Source organism: Rhinolophus hipposideros (genome assembly GCF_964194185.1).
Source record: "Rhinolophus hipposideros genome assembly, chromosome: 2".
Lineage (NCBI taxonomy): Eukaryota > Metazoa > Chordata > Mammalia > Chiroptera > Rhinolophidae > Rhinolophus > Rhinolophus hipposideros.
The window spans coordinates 64,946,022-64,963,768 of record NC_138048.1 but is presented as its reverse complement, the minus strand read 5'-3'; the positions used below and the strand labels follow the sequence as shown (position 1 = coordinate 64,963,768).

Genomic DNA, 17,747 nt, shown 5'->3' with positions numbered 1-17,747 from the left:
AAATTAAATCTAGCCAAATATGCTGCATCTTCCAATGGATTTCATTAAAGAGGGCAATATACTAAATCAATTATATATTTCTAGAATCTGAAATTCTCTTTTGGTGCTGCCATCAATAAAATAAAAAAGAGTTACTGTTTAATAATTAAAAGATGATCAATCAGTCTTTTTTTTTTTTAAAAAAGTCCAAATTGCATTAAAAATGGGTATCAGACCACTCCAGAATGTAGTAACAAGGAATACTATTTATTAGCATCAATTGAACTGTCAATTTTTCTTGATTATAATCATGACATGTTCCCTGGCATAGTATTCTGAGACACTGCCACAAAATGAGAATCTAGGAAGTGTGTATGTTTGCATCTTTGTAGCAGTTATGACAGAACACCTGAAGATAAGTACACTGAGCTATTTCATGTCAGCATCTTTAAACTGTATTGTTTTTAAAAAATCGTGATAGATTTCCTCCAAAATATCCTCATTCTATTTCCAAGTCCTTTATGTAAACAAAGAAAAACAAGGGGAAAAATGGCTGGCTGAGAATAGCACTGCAGATGGCCCACTGTGTGTGGCCAAGCATTGCACATCTCAGGAACTGCCTCATCTCTGGAAGTACATCACACATGGATTATAATGTAAGTGCACCACCAACACCACCCCTGCCCTGCCCTACAGTTGGGTCTGTTCAGAACTAACTGGCTTAGATTAGAACTGAAATCAGTGATCTTTCCTCTTGGAAAAACTAATTCAAAATTACTGAGCTAATCAATCCTAGACTATAAAATATGAACTGATTTACATTAAAACAATATCCCCAAAACATTTATAAGTAACTAAAAAATGGAGGTGTTAAAAACGCAACTATCTTAAAATGACTCTGTATGACAGGTTGCAATTCCCATCCTTGAATCCTTGTTTAGTTGGCAGTAGGTTTTCTGTAAAGGGCAGAAAATTTGATACCCACAATGATCTTATAGCTCCCTCAAGTGGAAAAATATGAAACTGACAATGCGTTTCTTCTTGAGGTGTGTGATATGAAAAATAGACTTGGATAAATGAAGATGTACCAATCCTTATCAGAAGAGCTCACAGTTTGACTTATTTATTTAATAATGAGGATAGATTTTTGGCTGATCCAGCCATACTTTCCATTTAGTATTCCTATTCTTCTCTGAGTCAATTCAGGTGAGTCTGAATAGAACTTTGAACAGAATAAGGCTAACTACTTTATTTGTTAGCAAATCTGTAATCTAAACCTCTTGCACCATGTGTTTATGAATGAAATTAAGTGATCTGATTTTAGGAAAAATGGTTCAAGGCTATCTTTAGATGTTAGCGTAATAATAAATATTTTTAAAATAAGTTCCATACATATATACTTACAAATCATATCTTTAAAGAGCATGGTTTTAGTTGACCCTCTAAACCATATGGCATGGTAGAAAGAGTACTACATATACAGTGAGATAATGTGGATTCTAAAGTTCGTTTTTGAACAAGTTATTAACCTCCCCATATTGGTTTCTTCATTTTTAAAATGGCAGAGTAGAAAGAGCAGAGGCACTGCAATTGGTGGATTCTTAGTGCAATAGTCAAGATTTTTTGGTTCCAAACCATAAATTTACTCAAGCTAGCTTAAGCAACAAAAAGGGATTTCTTTTAAGAAAAAAAGGGGGAGGAAAAAAATGCTGAAAAATTAAAGGGAGGAGTATTAACATACCCCTGGGGTTTTAATCAGTTCTATCCACCCCTTCCTGATACACACATCCCATTCTTAAACCCCATATGAGGATGAGGCTTTGTTGAAATTGTTCACATTAGATTCAAGAACCAGAAAGATCCTGTCTACAAATATTTTTTATATAGTCATAGATTATTTGTGTAAGTCCTTCCCGAGTGATAATATACAAGTTTCTGAGATCCAGATAGACTATCTTTTGCATATAGTGTCATTAGCAGCTGTACATGTTATTTGGGAAAACTTGGGAAATCCAAGAAAAACTATTTAGAGATATGCTGCTTCTGCTCCTGCTTTATGTGGCTACCTTGATTCAGCTAAGTGTTTGTGTTCTTTGCTAAATAAATCAGGCATTTAATCTCTGTGTGTGTGTGTGTGTGTGTGTGTGTGTGTGTGTGTGTGTTCACACAGAGGAGATGGGGGGGGTCTTTTCTCACCGATCTATAACTTACTTGAAATGACATGCTTACATAACTTGTATGTCCATAACTAAAATGCTTCTACCTACCTCACTTTTACACTTGCAGTCTCCAGAATCCTTTTACTTTTTCATCTCTCTCTCCTTTAATTATATTGCTCTCTCCTCTTGAAATACACAAACTCATCTCCTCCTCTCTTCTCTTACCCCCATCAATTCCCACTACCTCATCCCCATAAAAAAAAGGGATCTAAGCAGACACTTAGTAGGTATCTACAATAATAGTACTTACCACTGTGCCATATTTGTTACTTTTTATGTCTGTTCCTCTACTGGACTTGTGCTGCTCAAGAATCAGGTGTTTTTCTCATCTTTACATCTCCAGAGCCTAGAAAAGATGTACATTTGTTTGTTTAGAAATGGAATTTGACAGCACAATAAAATATTCCCAGGATCCAGGCACCACTTCTTGTGTGCTTTGGCCTCTTTTCCTTCCCATATATTCACTTAATTTTTCATGCTGCTTAATTTGGAAAAGTTATTTAGAAAAGACATTTATAAAGGTCAAACAAGTAAACAAAAAATTACAGCAAGAAGTGAAAAAAGGTGTTTTCTTTCTATGTCCCCTTTGCGAAGCACCATATGTGGGACTAGTTTCTCAAACATGAGAAGCAAAACTAGTTCCCTCACTTTCTTTCCTCACCCCTCTTGTCCTACCTCAAAGATTGGGTGCTCTGTCCCCCTCAAAGTCCAAGGGCATTTGGGAAGTAAAGAACAAGGTTGCCTCTGGGACTTAACTACCGTGACTACCTCAGTTCAGGGCCATCACTAACCACAGATTTAAAAAAATATCCCAGCCTGAGTTTTGATTACACCTGCTTGAAGTTTATTTTTTTCTGTTACCACTGTGTATACAACATATAATAAATGTCACTCAATGAATGCTGCTTACCCTATAACAGCAGCTACTTTCTTTTATTGTCATGGCCATACCACGGCAATTTTAGATGTGGGGTGGTTGGAGGTTACCCTGGTGTTAGAATTAGGAAGAAGAGTAGACATGCCCTGTAGTGATGAAGGCATATGCTACTCAAGAATGGCTTCACAGGGTAGCATTCTCAGGGCAAGTAAGTGCCACTGTCCAGCATCTGGTTCTCAGACACTGAGCTGCTTAGTCCCTCCAGAGATAATCAGATCCTTCATAGCAGATCAACTGTAAGAAAATTATATATTTTATTTACTAGAATGTCTATACAGTTCATTTTTAGTAGTCTGCTTTTCTTTTCAGTGACAGCACTCTCTTTCCTAATAAAAGCTATTCTCTATGGTTATCGTTTAACACAAATCAATTGGTACCATTGATTAAACCTTCCTGATGTGTTATAGTGGCTTGAAATTTATCTTTTAAACTTACATTCTTCTTTGCTGCATTTTCTCAAGTCTCAGTAAACTGTTCACCTATTTGCCAGGATTTTTCACAAAATAGTGTGGCAGCATACACTATATTTTGGGCTGGGTCTTCTATCCAGGTGCTGAAACAGTGAAGGGGAATTTGATCTCCCCAAAGACACATCGCTGGAGCAGGAGCAGAATAACTACTACCACTTATTTTTGTTCAAGAAGACTATACGAAACTACACATAGTTAAGCGGCACGGATTTTCATATTTTGAAATAAAGTAAATTTATATTGAAATAAAACTTACTCTCAGAACCAGTTAGTCCTTCGATATAATAAAAATACTCTCTCCGGCAACTCTGCCTGCGAAGATCTATTAAGACCAAATTGGAACCCTAACTCGAGCTTTTACCAGCTGGAAAACATGGAGCAATTTATTGAGACTCTCTGGGCCCGTTTCCTCAGTCTCTAACATGAGAGTATATGAGACACAGCGGTTAGGTTTTCGAGTCAATAATTAACGGGGGTGGGGGGTTGGGGGGCGCGTGGAGCCTAAGTCACAATTACCTTTGAAAATAACTTGAATTACCCGTAAGTACAGTGTATTGACTTTACTGTACACATCATACAGTAAATCTTATGGGCACTAAATTTTGAGAAACCACTGAAACTAAAATATTAAGAAGAAAGTATATATGCATGCGTTTAGGCATTAAAGCCATTCTGGTTGTAAGTTAACCCTAAAATAACCGTGAATGGGTTATGGATAGAGAACACAATTCCAGTGCTTAATAAACGTTACTGTCCTTTATTTCTTTTGCCCTTTATCCTACCAGGAAATCTCCCAAAGCAGTCGTTTTAGGGAGGTTATCTCCGAGACACAGGCAGTGACTTATCCAGCGGGTACTTTGAGTGAAGAACCTTTGTAACTCTTTGATAAGAGTTCTCACCTGTTTGGGGCACTAGCACTTACTCGCGTCTCACCAAACTGAAGGATGAATTGTTTACCCTAGATTAGTGCTCGGGCCACTGCAATGTAATAATCACACATTTCTTAAAAGTAAACTTTTACACACATCACTAAGCCGGGAACGGTAGTCAACCCCCCTAGCTCAGGAACGCTTAGCCCACCCCTTCCGGCTTCCGTAGTCTCGCTCAGTATCGCGAGACCCAGGCAGAGCTCCGCCGCGCCGCCGCCGGGCCACCCCGGAACACTTCCGGGAGGCCACTCCGACGGACTGTGATGTGTGCTTCCGGCGGCTCCCAGGCTGCTTGGCAGCCTTCGCGACCAGCAGTCTAAAGTAGTGGGTACGGAACCGGGGGACTAGGAGCCCTGCAATCTCTAGCCATGGACCGGGACCTTCTGCGGCAGTCACTGAATTACCATGGGCCATCATTGCTCTCCATGCTCCGGAATGAACAGCAGGACAATCCACACTTCCGGAGCCTCCTAGGGTCGGCGGCCGAACCTGCCCGGGCCCCGCCGCCCCAGCAGCAGTTACAGGGCAGGTAATTGGACCGCGGCGCGGCTGCAAGACGGGGGAGGGAATGCAGCTCGGGCTCCGCTACTGCAGCGGGTGGTGAGTCCTTAAGGAGCCGAGCCGCGGCCGTGAGCACGTGACGACCGCGGCGCTGGTACCGAGGGTTGGATGGAAGAGGGTCCGCGCTCCTAGTGTGACGGCCATGCGGGATGCGGGCTGAACTTTTTATCTGGTAATTGCCTGGAAGAGGCGCGGATTCTTTAACCAAAATCCCTTGGGCTTTCGTATCTGGGGCTGCAGGCGTCACTCTTCAAGTTTCCCCGCCCTCCACGTACGGGCTGGCGAGTTAGGGAATCCCTGGCTAAAACTTCTGCGAGTCTGTACGGGCAGGACCTTAGGATGAACCCGATTGGGCGATGAAAGCTTTCAGCAGAAACTTGAACATACTAAAAGATTTTGCAAATAAACCAGTTTTCATAAATTTCATGAGTTTTCATAAAACTGGTCTCTTTTTTTAAGAAAAGAGAAGAGAGTTGACAACGTTGAAATACAAAAATTCATTTCCAAAAAAGCGGATCTGCTTTTTGCACTTTCCTGGAAATCAGATGCACCTACAACTTCTGAAGTTAATGAAGACAGTGAAGGTGAGTTGTATCTGAAAATCGTTTGATTGCGCTTGGTTTAACAGTACTTCACATACAGCCGAACACAAAACTATTGTAATTTTGTTAATTACTTTTTTCAGATCATTATGCAATCATGCCACCTTTAGAGCAATTCATGGAAATACCTAGTATGGATCAGAGAGAACTGTTTTTCCGAGATATTGAGCGTGGCGATATAGTGATTGGAAGAATTAGCTCCATTCGGGAATTTGGGTTTTTCATGGTGTTGATTTGTTTAGGAAGTGGCATCATGAGAGATGTATCCCACTTAGAAATCACAGTAAGTTATTCATTTTTCAGTTACTTGATTGCTTCTGTTTTTGATAGTCATCTCAATGCAAGAATTACGTCTTTGCATCCAATTCTGCTTAAGTGTACACTGCTGACAATTTTGAGAATTAAATAAGTATTAATTGGAAAAAAATAAAGTACCTTTTCCTTTTTAAAAAAAATTATTAACAGTGATAGAGTTGTTCCTCCACTTCTGTTTTTGGGGGGTTTTTTGATCCCATTGATTGGGGGGGTGGGGTCCTTTTTCAAACGTTCAAAGAGTATCAGTGGGTATGTTGAGATTGATTTGTATTCCCGGCTTATTTTTTCTAGCGGAACATGTTCTTATTTATTTAGTATTTGACAATAGATACTTCAGTGTGTATAATTTAGAAATATATTCCTGACCTATTTATATGTTTACAGTAATTAAATGTGATTTGTACATTATAGTGAGATACTATGCCCAAGATGAATCGTCCTGAATTTGCAATGATGTGTCACTTCAAAAGGTTTGATATTTGCTGTCAAACAAGGCAGATAGAAATCAAAGAAAAGCCGAAGGTATCACAGACTAGATAACAGACAAACTTTGGAGAATTCACATTTCATTTTCATTGTAATTCTCATACTTACTGGACAAATTTTAGTTTTATTTTTAACAAGTGCAAAATATCTTTTGTTTCATAATCCATACTGATATTTGGTTCCTAAAACTAAATGCAAATTTCATGAGATTTTAGTTTTTGAACTGAACCAGAAAACTTGTTTTATTGTTTGGGTCCAGAAATTACTTCAATTGAAATCCTTATTTAAATTTAGACTTTAGGGTGCTGGTTGATTTTTTTTTTTTTTTTAAGTTTATGTCAACTATTAATTACTTATACTGAACAACGAGGATAAAAGAAGATCCTTATCACCAAAGAATGGAACGGCTGTTTTAAAATACTTCTCATTGCAGGCTCTTTGCCCATTAAGAGATGTGCCTTCTCACAGTAACCATGGGGATCCTTTATCGTATTACCAAACTGGTGATATCATTCGAGGTGATCAATTTCATTATATTAGTAAAAAAGTAACAGTTGTCAGATTTTTGTTTTTATTAATTTTGAAAGTATAGTTTAATGAGAATAATGTTTTGAAAAGATTTTGTTTGTTTGGGGGGAGGGGTTATTTGCATTTTCTTGTTAGTCAGCTTGGTTTTCTTATTTTTTTAAGCTGGAATCAAAGATATTGACAGATACCATGAAAAGCTTGCAGTATCTCTATATGGCTCATCTCTTCCACCACACCTATCTGGTATTAAATTAGGTGTAATTAGTTCTGAAGAGCTTCCTTTGTATTACAGGTAAATTATCCACATTATGTCAATAGCAGTTAATTGCAAAATAGTTTAAAAAATACCAAATTTTGTCTATCTTCTGACAAAGTAGAATCTTAAATTATTTCCAAATTATGCTCATTGTATTTTTATAACTCTTAAATTTCTTCAAACTTGATAAAAGGAACTAAGTCATGATATTGCCGCACTTTCACGTACAAAAATGGTTATGAGTATTTAAACCCCATGTGATAATGTTATTTTTAATAGAAGTGGGACATGCTAATTATGTTCATTTTATATTTTTGTTGTAATTTTTTTTTTTTTAAGGAGGAGTAATGAACTAAATAGCAATTCTTTGGAATCCTATGAAAATATCATGCAGAGTTCTTTGGGATTTGTTAATCCAGGAGTAGTTGAATTCCTTCTAGGAAAACTAGGAATAGATGAATCTAATCCACCATCTTTAATGAGAGGCCTACAAAGGTACAGTAAATGAGTATTATTTTAAGTGGTGAGGTGATGGTGCTGAGCTCAAAGCTGCATAACTGAGGGACATATTTGACTATACTAAGCCTGGTGGATATGAGCTAGGTAATCCCATTTCCTTCTTGAATTGAATTTCTTATCAGGAATTCATGTGAACAAGTAGAGAAATATTCAGAAAATTTGTAAGAATTTTGCGTAAATGCTAAAGAAAAATGTTTAAGAATAGTCATTCCTTAGAGTTCAAGAATTTTTCTTTGTAAATGGCATACAAATTTCTTGCTTGGGATTCACTCTTTCAGTGTTGAATTTTATCTGTCAGGCAGAATAAACTATAGTTACCAAAAAAATAACTTTTGTTTTCTTTAATAGCAAAAATTTCTCTGAAGACGACTTTGCTTCTGCATTAAGAAAGAAGCAGTCTGCATCTTGGGCTTTAAAATGGTATGAAGACTTTGTCTTTCAACAATTGCATTATCTAGTCCAAAAGGTTAGGGTAAGGGAAAGCATTCTTATGTCATCAAGACCAAATTTATTTATAAATGAATTAAAATGCTTTTTTGACAATTAGTTTTCTTATAGGTGTAAATGGTGTTAGGTTGTCAACAGACTTAAGTTTTAGCCAACATTTTAAATTTTTTTCAAAAGGGATACCTGCATTTCACAAATATTTGTTAAACTATCCAAAGGCAGAATGTTTCTTAGGTATATGGAGAGTACTGTAGACTAAATATTAGCCAAATTTGATTTTGCTTTAAAATTCATCCATGCTAACATTTTGTTTGGATATTCTGTGAAATGTTTGTGATGCGTAACAAATGTCTTTTTAGTGTGAAGATTGGAGTTGATTATTTTAAGGTTGGACGCCATGTGGATGCTATGAATGAGTACAATAAGGCTCTGGAAATAGACAAACAAAATGTGGAAGCTTTGGTAGCTCGTGGAGCATTGTAAGTAGATCATGGGTTTTAAGGAATATTTACAAGGTAAATGTATACAAGATTTATGAATAGCTCACAAGATAAATCCCTCTAATTTTGTTTCATATCTAGATACGCAACAAAAGGAAGTCTGAACAAAGCAATAGAAGATTTTGAGCTTGCATTGGAAAACTGTCCAACTCACAGGAATGCAAGAAAATACCTCTGCCAGACACTTGTAGAAAGAGGAGGGCAGTAAGTGTCAAATTTTGTTTAATAGTGGAGATCTAGTATTCAACCAACTCTATAAAATTTTGAACTTAATGTAAGGAAATAGTATCTTTAACTCTCTTAATTCAGAGAATACTCTTAGTTTCAATTTTGGTTGAAAATGTTTTTTAAATATAGTCCTCTTTAAATTTTCTAGTCACATTTTCTTTCCATATTGCTGAGGTTCTTTATAATTGGAGATATTTTAGTGTCTTGAGTTCATTGTTCTGACTATCCTTATTACATAAATATATAAATGTAAAGGTACAAGAAATTAGGTGAGTATCCTTTTCCTGGACACACACCAGAAGTCTCTGTTTTAATTGAGAGGAATTTAATTTCTAATTTATTTCATCATTTTAGTATAATGCCAGAAATATGAATTGAGAGTTCCTGTTCTTAATTATGAATCAGATGTCACTGTTACAGTGTTTATTGCTCTACTCTGTCCAGTAAAATCCACAAACTCAGATTAAATGGAAGAGCAAACCATTAAGAACAAATCCTGTAAATTGTTATTCTCCTGAGATGCTGGTATGATACTTATAAATATTTAATGACTAACAGACTAGTCTAATTTGTAAAATATTTTGAAGAAACATACTTCAAATATAATTTGCTAACAGCCTGCTTTGATAATAAAAAACAATTTATAATAGCATCTTTTTTGCTATTATAATAGCATCTTTTTGCTAATTTTAAAAGTAAAATTATCTCTTTCCTGTTTCATGAATTTGCCTGATCATTCTCCAGTTTGTATGATTATATCAGAATTCCAAATTACTAAGATTTTGTAATATCTGTTTTTAACTCATATGAACTTCTGCTTCAATCCAAGTGATAGAGCATCTTTTTACTTTCTCACTAGGTAGATAGCTAGTACCTATTTAGATGTGGTTGTCTTATTACCCATGTATGTTGTCTTTTTAGTAAGTTAATGACAACACCATCTATCCAGTTCCCCAAACTAGAAATGTTTATCGTCTTTGACTGGTTCCTTCCTCCCCACACCCAATCTGACACCGAGTTATCCCATTGAAGCCAGTGTTTGTTTGTTTTTTATTTGTTTCACAGTAATTTTTCCTACTTTCTAAAAACTGAAAATATTTTGCAAAATCCTTTCATTTTTCTATATCCAAACTTTTGTAATTCTGATTTTTCATAGCATAGACTTGTGAGCGTCATCTGATAATTATATCTATAGGCTAGTTGTGATATACATGTATGTGTTGGTATTTCCAACTTTAATAGTGAGTATTCTGGGAAAATGTTTCTATAGAAAGGAAAATTCTTCATAAACTAGGAACAACCAGCCTATATAATTCTATGCCAAATCTCAAGATTATACTATATTTACAGGGGATATCAGTTGATCCTGTGTTTTCATGTATTATACTAAAATACCAATGCTGGATTTGCAGTATGGTTTTAGTTATCAGTAATGGATTCCTGTTTGATTTTGGATTTGGGATGTGTTTTTTTTTTTTTTTTAAATTGAGACATAATTGACATATAACATTGTATTAGTTTCAGGTGCACAACATAGTGGTTTAACACGTATAGCAAAGTGATTACCACAATAAGTCTAGTTAACATCCATCACCCCACAAATTATGTTTTTCTATGGTGGTGAGAACTATCAAGGTCTCTCTTAGCAGCTTTCTAATATACAACATAGTATTATTACCTACAGTCATGATGCTGTACATTACATCCCCAGGATCTATTTATACTTATAACTGAAAGTTTAACCCTTTGACCATCTTCACCTCCTTTACCCACCCACTATGCGCGCCTCTGACAACCACCAGTCTATTTTCTGTATCTGTTTTTTTGTTCTGTTTTGTGTAGCTTCTTTACTAAAGAAATAGTAGTAAAAAGCATATGATTAAGTATTGTTTAAACTGGAAAATAATTTGCAGAGCATGGTTTTTCCTGATAAGTTTCTCATATAAGCATCAGACCTATATGCATATTTGAGGACTTTATGTTTTTACAAAAAAGCTAAATCTTCCTCTCAAATTTAGGTTAGAAGAAGAAGAAAAGTTTTTAAATGCTGAAAGTTACTATAAGAAAGCTTTGGATTTGGATCAGACTTTTAAAGATGCAGAGGATGCTTTGCAGAAGCTTCATAAATATATGCAGGTGATTCTTTATTTCCTCTTAGAAATTTAGTGTTATTCGAAATTAATGCCAAACTTAACTTTGTTCCACGGAAAACGGTTCTAGATTACTTAAGGCATGAAAAATTTCTTTCTAGATACAGCTTTTCCTAATTGGGTCTGACAGTGCTTCGTAGTGTCTGGTTTTCATTAGCACTCAAAAGTACAAATAGCCCTATGAGAAAATTCCGATTGCCTACATTTGGTATGTGGTTTTGAGTACTGTCCTCGTAGTAAGCTTTCCTAGTGGCTACAAAATTCAGTGATGTTACTGTAATTCAGCTAATTCTAAAGGTATTTTTGAGAGATATTTTAAACTGTCTTTTCCTGTAATACTGATGATGATGTTTTCTCATGCATTTTCTTCTGAATTGGACCACTGCTGCTGTGTCTGTGACATCTGGTGCTGCTCATCCCCATCCTCAAACTGGAAAATGATTTCTTATGTAATCATGCGTCCAACTGGGCTGTGCTATTTTTTAAATGGTTTGTATTTGAACATGGTGATTCCCCCCTCCATTCACCTTAATGGAATTTCTTTGTTTGAATTTTATTTATAAAATCTACATCCTGTTAAAATTTTGGATTTTTAAAAATCTTAATTTATTTTTTCCCTTTCTTGCACTCTGGGTCATGGGTATCAATGCAATGACTTCCCCTCTTTTTCATGGAATACCAACTGCAATATGGTCCTCAATACTGTTCTGGTTATTCCATGATTAATGCCAAACACCTGTATGATTAATTTTTATACATTAAAAATACTTGTTTAATGCTGGATATATGGTGATTTGGGTATACCTCCTTTGGTTTCTGGTCGGGGGGGGTGAAAACTGGGTTTTATATATTCTGCTATTTTTAATGTGTGGTTTTTTCCGATATCTGGGTTCTAAAAGAAATCTTTGGAATTAAGAGAAAAACAAGCTGAAAAGGAAGAAAAGCAGAAAACAAAGAAAATAGAAACAAGTGCAGAAAAGTTGCGTAAGCTCTTAAAAGAGGAGAAAAGGTAAACTATAATATTCAGTATTTTTTACTTAAAGCAACTACTGAGTTGAACCAAAGCTCCATATGGAGGTAAAGTAAGTAAAAATATAAAAGTATTACATATTTCAAGTCGTCATTAACTATTTTTAGCAATTATGTATACCACAAATTTTTCTGCAAAAGAGATTAAAGAACATAGAAATCTAAGGCTAGAAATCTGGAAAAAAAAACAAATACCTTAAAATTAAGATATGTAATAATATTTTGTCTGTGTTTTAGGGAGAAAATGTTTTAGAAATAGAGCAGTGGGTCTCCACTGGGGGCGGTTTTATGCCCCAGGCACATTTTCAGTTGTCACACTGGTGAAGTGCTACTGGCACCTAGTGGGTAGAGGTCAAGGGTGCTGCTAAACATCCTACGGTGATATTGTAGGACCCCTCCACTCCCACACTGCCACCTACCCTCCCAGCAAAATTCCAGTAGTGATAAGGTAGAGAAACTATGCACGAGAGGTAGCCAGATATAAAAACTTCAGTTCTTTATGTGTTCAGGTTGTCTTGTTTTTAAGGTAATGTTGGAAATGTCACTGTCATTCAGAAATGGACTTGCTTACAGTGACACCTGTCGTGTACACAAGTATTTTTTCCCCAAAAGTAGTGCTTGATGGTAAAATTGGATCTTATAGTAACTAAAATTATTATAATTGCTTATATAAGCCACAACTTTTATGAAATCTTTAAGGAGAACAAAATAGAACTAAAATCTTTATGGATAATTAAACACTGATGAGTTAACTTACCTCTTTAGGCTAAAGAAGAAAAGAAGAAAATCAACTTCTTCCTCTTCAAGTGTTTCTTCTGCTGATGAATCAGTTTCTTCTTCATCATCCTCTTCCTCTTCTGGTCACAAAAGGCATAAGAAACATAAGAGGAACCGTTCGGAGTCTTCTCGAAGTTCCAAAAGGCATTCAGCTAAGGCATCCTCAGATCAGATAGATCAGAATAGGAAAGATGACTGGTTCCCAGTGCCAGCCAATACATCAGCATCTTTTCTTAACCAAAGACACGAAGTGGAAAAACTACTGGAAAAGCAGGATAGGTTACCGTATCAAAAGAAACAGGTAAAAGAGAAAGATAGATGCCCTCTCTCTTCATCTTCAGTTGAAATTCCGGATGATTTTGGAGGTAGGTCTGAAGAGCCAAGAGACTTTTATAATAGTTATAAAACTCAGGCAGGTAGTAGCAAAACAGAAAAGCCATATAAAGCAGAAAGACATGTTTCCAGTAAAAGAGATTCCTCAGATTCCTTCTCTAGGAATTCAGAGGACAAGATAAAAATGTGTGGTTATAGAAAAGTCGAAAAAGACATGGAGGGAAGAAAAGAGCACTATAGGAGGTGGGAGCCAGGCTCCGGGAGGTATTCCACTTCCCCAGCAAGCTCTGACTATTCTTCGAAGTCAGTAGAAAGATATAAAAAATGTACTTATTCTGGATCACGTGATTCCAGTAGACATGAGCAAAGATATCAATTAAGTAAAAATCAAGGAGCATATGAAAGAGAGGGTAATTACGAGGAGGATGTTAAAACAGAGATTCCAGAAGATGATGGACTAAATAGCAAAGGCCATTCAGAAAGTGAAGTTAAAAAAAATTTACCTCAAAATTTACTCAATATATTTAATCAGATAGCTGCATTTGAGAAAGAAAAAGGAAATAAGCAAAAAAATTAAAGGGATTCAGCACCATTACACTAAAGGCTCTTAAAAGTTCGGGACCTTTTAGTCATAACAATCCAATGCAGAAATCTCTGCTCCTAAAGTTATTTTATCTGTACAGATTGCAGAAAGCAAATGCTTTTTAGCTGTTCTCAAAGTTTATTTGTTTCAGTTGTAGGCCCCCTTTCACAGCTTGATTTTTAGGCTTTTGTACAATATTTCTTACTCTGATGATTTAAACTTCACTTAAAGATAATTCCTAAAGTATTGTTTCTTCATTGTATTATGGTGTATGAGAATTCCTTGGATCCATCTTATCCTGCTGCTTGAAAAATATTAAATTTGTGATCTGAACACTTGGGTCATTTTCTTCAAAAATTATTTCATTCTTTTCTGTTAAAAGCTTTCACCTTTGAAAGAGATACATTTGAATGTTACTCAAGCACCATTTTATAGTTATTTGTTTAAATGTTAAGTTTTTTACAAAACTTATTTTAAAATGGTAGACAGATTATCTGTCTGATCTAATTGGCCTCTAAAGCCTGATTCAATTAAAAATGGTTTGTATACCGGCTTAACAAGTATCTTAGGAGTAAAGCCATGAAAAATGAGTAGGGGCCCATTTTTCATTTCTATTTATTTATTATTTTTACCTTATCACTAGCAGTATAGTCCTAAGAAATTTTTTAACTTTAATATTGGCAAGAGATAAACTATATTCCAGGCAAGAATAGATCAGAATAGAAAAGAATCCTTTTAGCAGAAACAGCAGTGGCAAGGACAGCACTATAAATCTGGTTTTCTCTAATGGAAAGAAAATTAGGAAACTGTCCTAGTATTGCAAATGTCCAGTTGCGAACACACTGGGCATGTGTTAAATAGTCTTGAGCTGGCCTGCATTTCTGTTTTTGTTCCTTGACTCTTCCTCTTCCTGATGCTTCCCCTGATGCCTCCTTTCTCAGGATCTGAATAAGTGACCAAGCCAACAGAGCCTGCTTTTACTCAGAATAAATTCCAGCAACAGAGCTGAAAAAGGAAGAGGCTTGGATTGTAAAGATCCTCCCCAAATTATTGAAAACAGTATAGTATATTATTTGGGAGACAAAGAGTCATAGGTGGTGAGTTTATAATGGTCTTTAGATACTCTTTTCAATTTAAGATTCTAAGCACTGTAAATGACAATTGGCATTTAGTACGATCATTCATGGTGACACTGGATGAATGGGTTGGGGGATAGGTGAGTATCCATCTACAGAGGTGTAAGAGAATGATAAAGACACTTTCAGTCCTTGTTCTATCTCACCATTCTTGCCAACAGTAAAATATCAAAACTTTAATTATAACTGGGTGTATACTACTTGTGACCATCAGACTTTAGTGAGGGAGCCTTATGATATAGCTAAAATTTGTTTTTCAATGGAGCAGAGAAAGCAACTGGTCCAAAACAAAAGGTAATAGGAGGAACTGGTCAGTCACTCGAGCACTGGTCTTTGCACCAAGAAACCCAGGAGTCCCCAGTTCTTTCTGTGTATTAGTAGCTCTGGTGTCATCTCTACATAATCCTACATAGTGGTGTCTTTATGGAGTGAAAACTCACTTGGCAAAGCCGTTGCTTGACCTTTGGGAATTCCTGATACAGCTTCAGAATTTTACACCATTTTTATTTAATAAAATCTCTGAGCATTGCTATCAGCCAGCACTGATTTCCCAAATATCTTTGTGGCTTACTGTTATATTTAGGTTCCCCAAAAAAGCAGGATAGTACCTTATACAACAGCCTGCCCGAATTTAGGAAGTCCATCTTCCCCAGGGCTTCTTTCCTGGGACATAGTAAATTTAAGCAGTGGACACAAACCAATCTCTAAGGATGTGTTCAGGAAACCTATCACAACAAACAAACATACTAGGGATATACTTGTCAATAATCCCTAGTGATACCTTCAGCATTTTTTTCCCTTAAAATCATTATGTCTAGTTTATACATACCCAGGCTGTGTCTTGGTTTCCTTAAGTAGATGACTTTCTTAACAGGTGGATGTTACTGTAACTCCCAATTTGGAGATGATGGCATTAATCCCTTGTCTGACCATTTACCATTATTACACTGAAGTTGGAACTGTTAACTTTATTTAAGAGTTAATCGTAGGCTAGTATGCTGGCTGGAGAACCTAACTATTCCATAAATACTGCGTTAGACTTTGGTGGGTGACTCAGTAATAGGCAGAAGTTATTGTGCAGTTCCTATGTGTCAGGCCATGTGCAATTTATATATATTACCTGATGATTTCAGTAAACTTGCAGGTAACTTACTGTCTGTTACAGATGAGGAAAAAAGCCTAGAGAAGTAACTCCCAAGGTCACAGCTACCCTGTCTTCATGGAACAGTATGTAGTATTTGAAGTTCCAAGTAATTTACAAAGTAATATGCAGAAAATAAGAATTTTGGTAAAGTATAAGATTAATAACAATCAGTTTTTAGAGCTGATAAATCTCATATATTAGATGTTTCAGCCAAAAAATTGTTTTCCAGCTTCTTACCCATTTTATTCATTGGACTTGGCTATGCCTTTTGCCGATTGTTTCTAAAAATAGGAATACTTTCAAATAATCAGGAAAAACAGGTTACTACAGTTACTGCCTTTTAGAAGGAACTGCAAATAACAGTTCTAAACAGTGACAATTATATTTTTTCCCACGGTTTGAAAGAGAATAATCATTTAAGTACTTAGATTCTAATACATTTATTTGAAAACTAGTTTAATAACATAATACTCATATTCCACACTCTTCCAAGAGTTAAAAGTGTTGGGCACATGTTATAATGAAATATTAACTAGAACAACTAATTCTATACCTGGTCCACCTCCATTATAAATTTGTGGAATTCCTATTATAAATCAAATCACACCTAACTTTCTTTAAATTGTTAAATCAAGAAAGTTTTGAAAATTCTTTATGCTTGGTTGTCTGTATCTTGAGAGCAGAATCTTCAACGTGTTTGACTTGTTGAAGATCAGAGTAGACTAATTCCTAAAAATTTTAAGCTGCATTTTTATTGATTTAGTGTTTCTCTTTCCTATCACTTGTTTTTTTGATGAGGGGTGAGGGTAATGCTATTTTTTAGTTAAAAATTTTTAAATTACACCAAAAGAAGAAACTAACAGATTTTTTCCCCAAAAAATCTGGGAAATGTGTTTCAGTAAAGAAAACCTAATTTCAGTATCTTCTAGGGTAAATGAGAATTGGAGTACTGTTGTAAAGTATAATACAATGAATCTGTAGAAATTTCTTCCTGAAAGATTCTGTGATATCTTTCAGGAAAAAAAAGAATGAGTAGTTTCAAAAGTGTATAGTTTCATAGCTAGTGTGAAATAATGAAGTGAACTATTTTGTGACATAACAAACATCAAAATGACAGTGGAAAACATTTTCCCTATGCTTATGTAACCTGTAGCTTTGTTAAAATCTGCTCTTACTGCTTTCCCTCTATATGAAGAAGATAGTAGGAAAACGGATAAAACAATTAAACATTTCTTTGGCTTATCTGGACCCAAATTGCTTGACTTTTTTTTATCAGTTTTCACATTTTTCCACTGGATAAAATTTTTGATCATTTCATTTTGTAACACTATTTTAGTAGTACTCTATATCATTTACAGCATCCAAGACCATAGAGTGGAATTTACTATTTTAAAACTGTGAAATTTTTGTTTTTGTGTGTATAACTTGTTCAAAAGAGATAAAATGTTTACTTATTGGTTTTTTTGCTTTTACCATTACTGGAGCTACTGCTACCACTAGTTGACCTCGAGGAGCTGCCAGTTGGTGACGCGTCTGGAAAGGTCATCTCTAACACTTTAATTGAAGTCTGAGAAGCTGAAGTACTTGTACTCCTAGAAGACCTAGAAGAAAAAGCAGAA

General features: G+C 35.6%; 2 protein-coding genes across 4 annotated transcripts in view; one reads left to right on the top strand and one right to left on the bottom strand.

The window, feature by feature from the left end:
* Positions 1-4,762: 4,762 nt before the first annotated feature.
* On the top strand, positions 4,763-14,200 carry TTC14 (tetratricopeptide repeat domain 14). Of its 3 annotated transcripts, XM_081025351.1 has the most exons (12): positions 4,763-5,063; positions 5,555-5,679; positions 5,781-5,980; positions 6,932-7,016; positions 7,189-7,318; positions 7,622-7,777; positions 8,150-8,221; positions 8,608-8,727; positions 8,830-8,952; positions 10,995-11,112; positions 12,026-12,135; positions 12,921-14,200. In XM_081025351.1, the coding sequence occupies exons 1-12, from the start codon at positions 4,903-4,905 to the stop codon at positions 13,840-13,842; spliced, it is 2,322 nt and encodes a 773-aa protein (XP_080881477.1). In that variant the 5' UTR covers positions 4,763-4,902; the 3' UTR covers positions 13,843-14,200. The 3 variants fall into 3 exon arrangements, with proteins under 3 accessions (XP_080881477.1, XP_080881479.1, XP_080881478.1); XM_081025353.1 differs by lacking the exon at positions 7,622-7,777 and having other exon boundaries at positions 12,921-14,194; XM_081025352.1 differs by lacking the exon at positions 12,026-12,135 and having other exon boundaries at positions 12,928-14,194.
* Positions 14,201-16,353: 2,153 nt separating this feature from the next.
* The window catches only part of CCDC39 (coiled-coil domain 39 molecular ruler complex subunit), a 42,413-nt gene continuing 41,019 nt past the window's right edge, over positions 16,354-17,747 (bottom strand). Inside the window, exon 20 of the mRNA XM_081025340.1 lies at positions 16,354-17,729. Coding sequence (XP_080881466.1) covers positions 17,576-17,729 — 154 coding nt within the window. The 3' untranslated portion in view covers positions 16,354-17,575. The remainder of the gene's footprint in view (positions 17,730-17,747) is intronic.

What these genes read in the sequence shown, in the direction of transcription:
- TTC14 (XM_081025351.1), top strand. Translation starts at nt 4,903, where the DNA reads ATGGACCGGGACCTTCTGCGGCAGTCACTGAATTACCATGGGCCATCA. An exon ending in AACTGGTGATATCATTCGAG is followed by an intron (nt 7,017 to 7,188) that starts GTGATCAATTTC and finishes TATTTTTTTAAG; the next exon opens with CTGGAATCAAAGATATTGAC. An exon ending in GAGCTTCCTTTGTATTACAG is followed by an intron (nt 7,319 to 7,621) that starts GTAAATTATCCA and finishes TTTTTTTTTAAG; the next exon opens with GAGGAGTAATGAACTAAATA.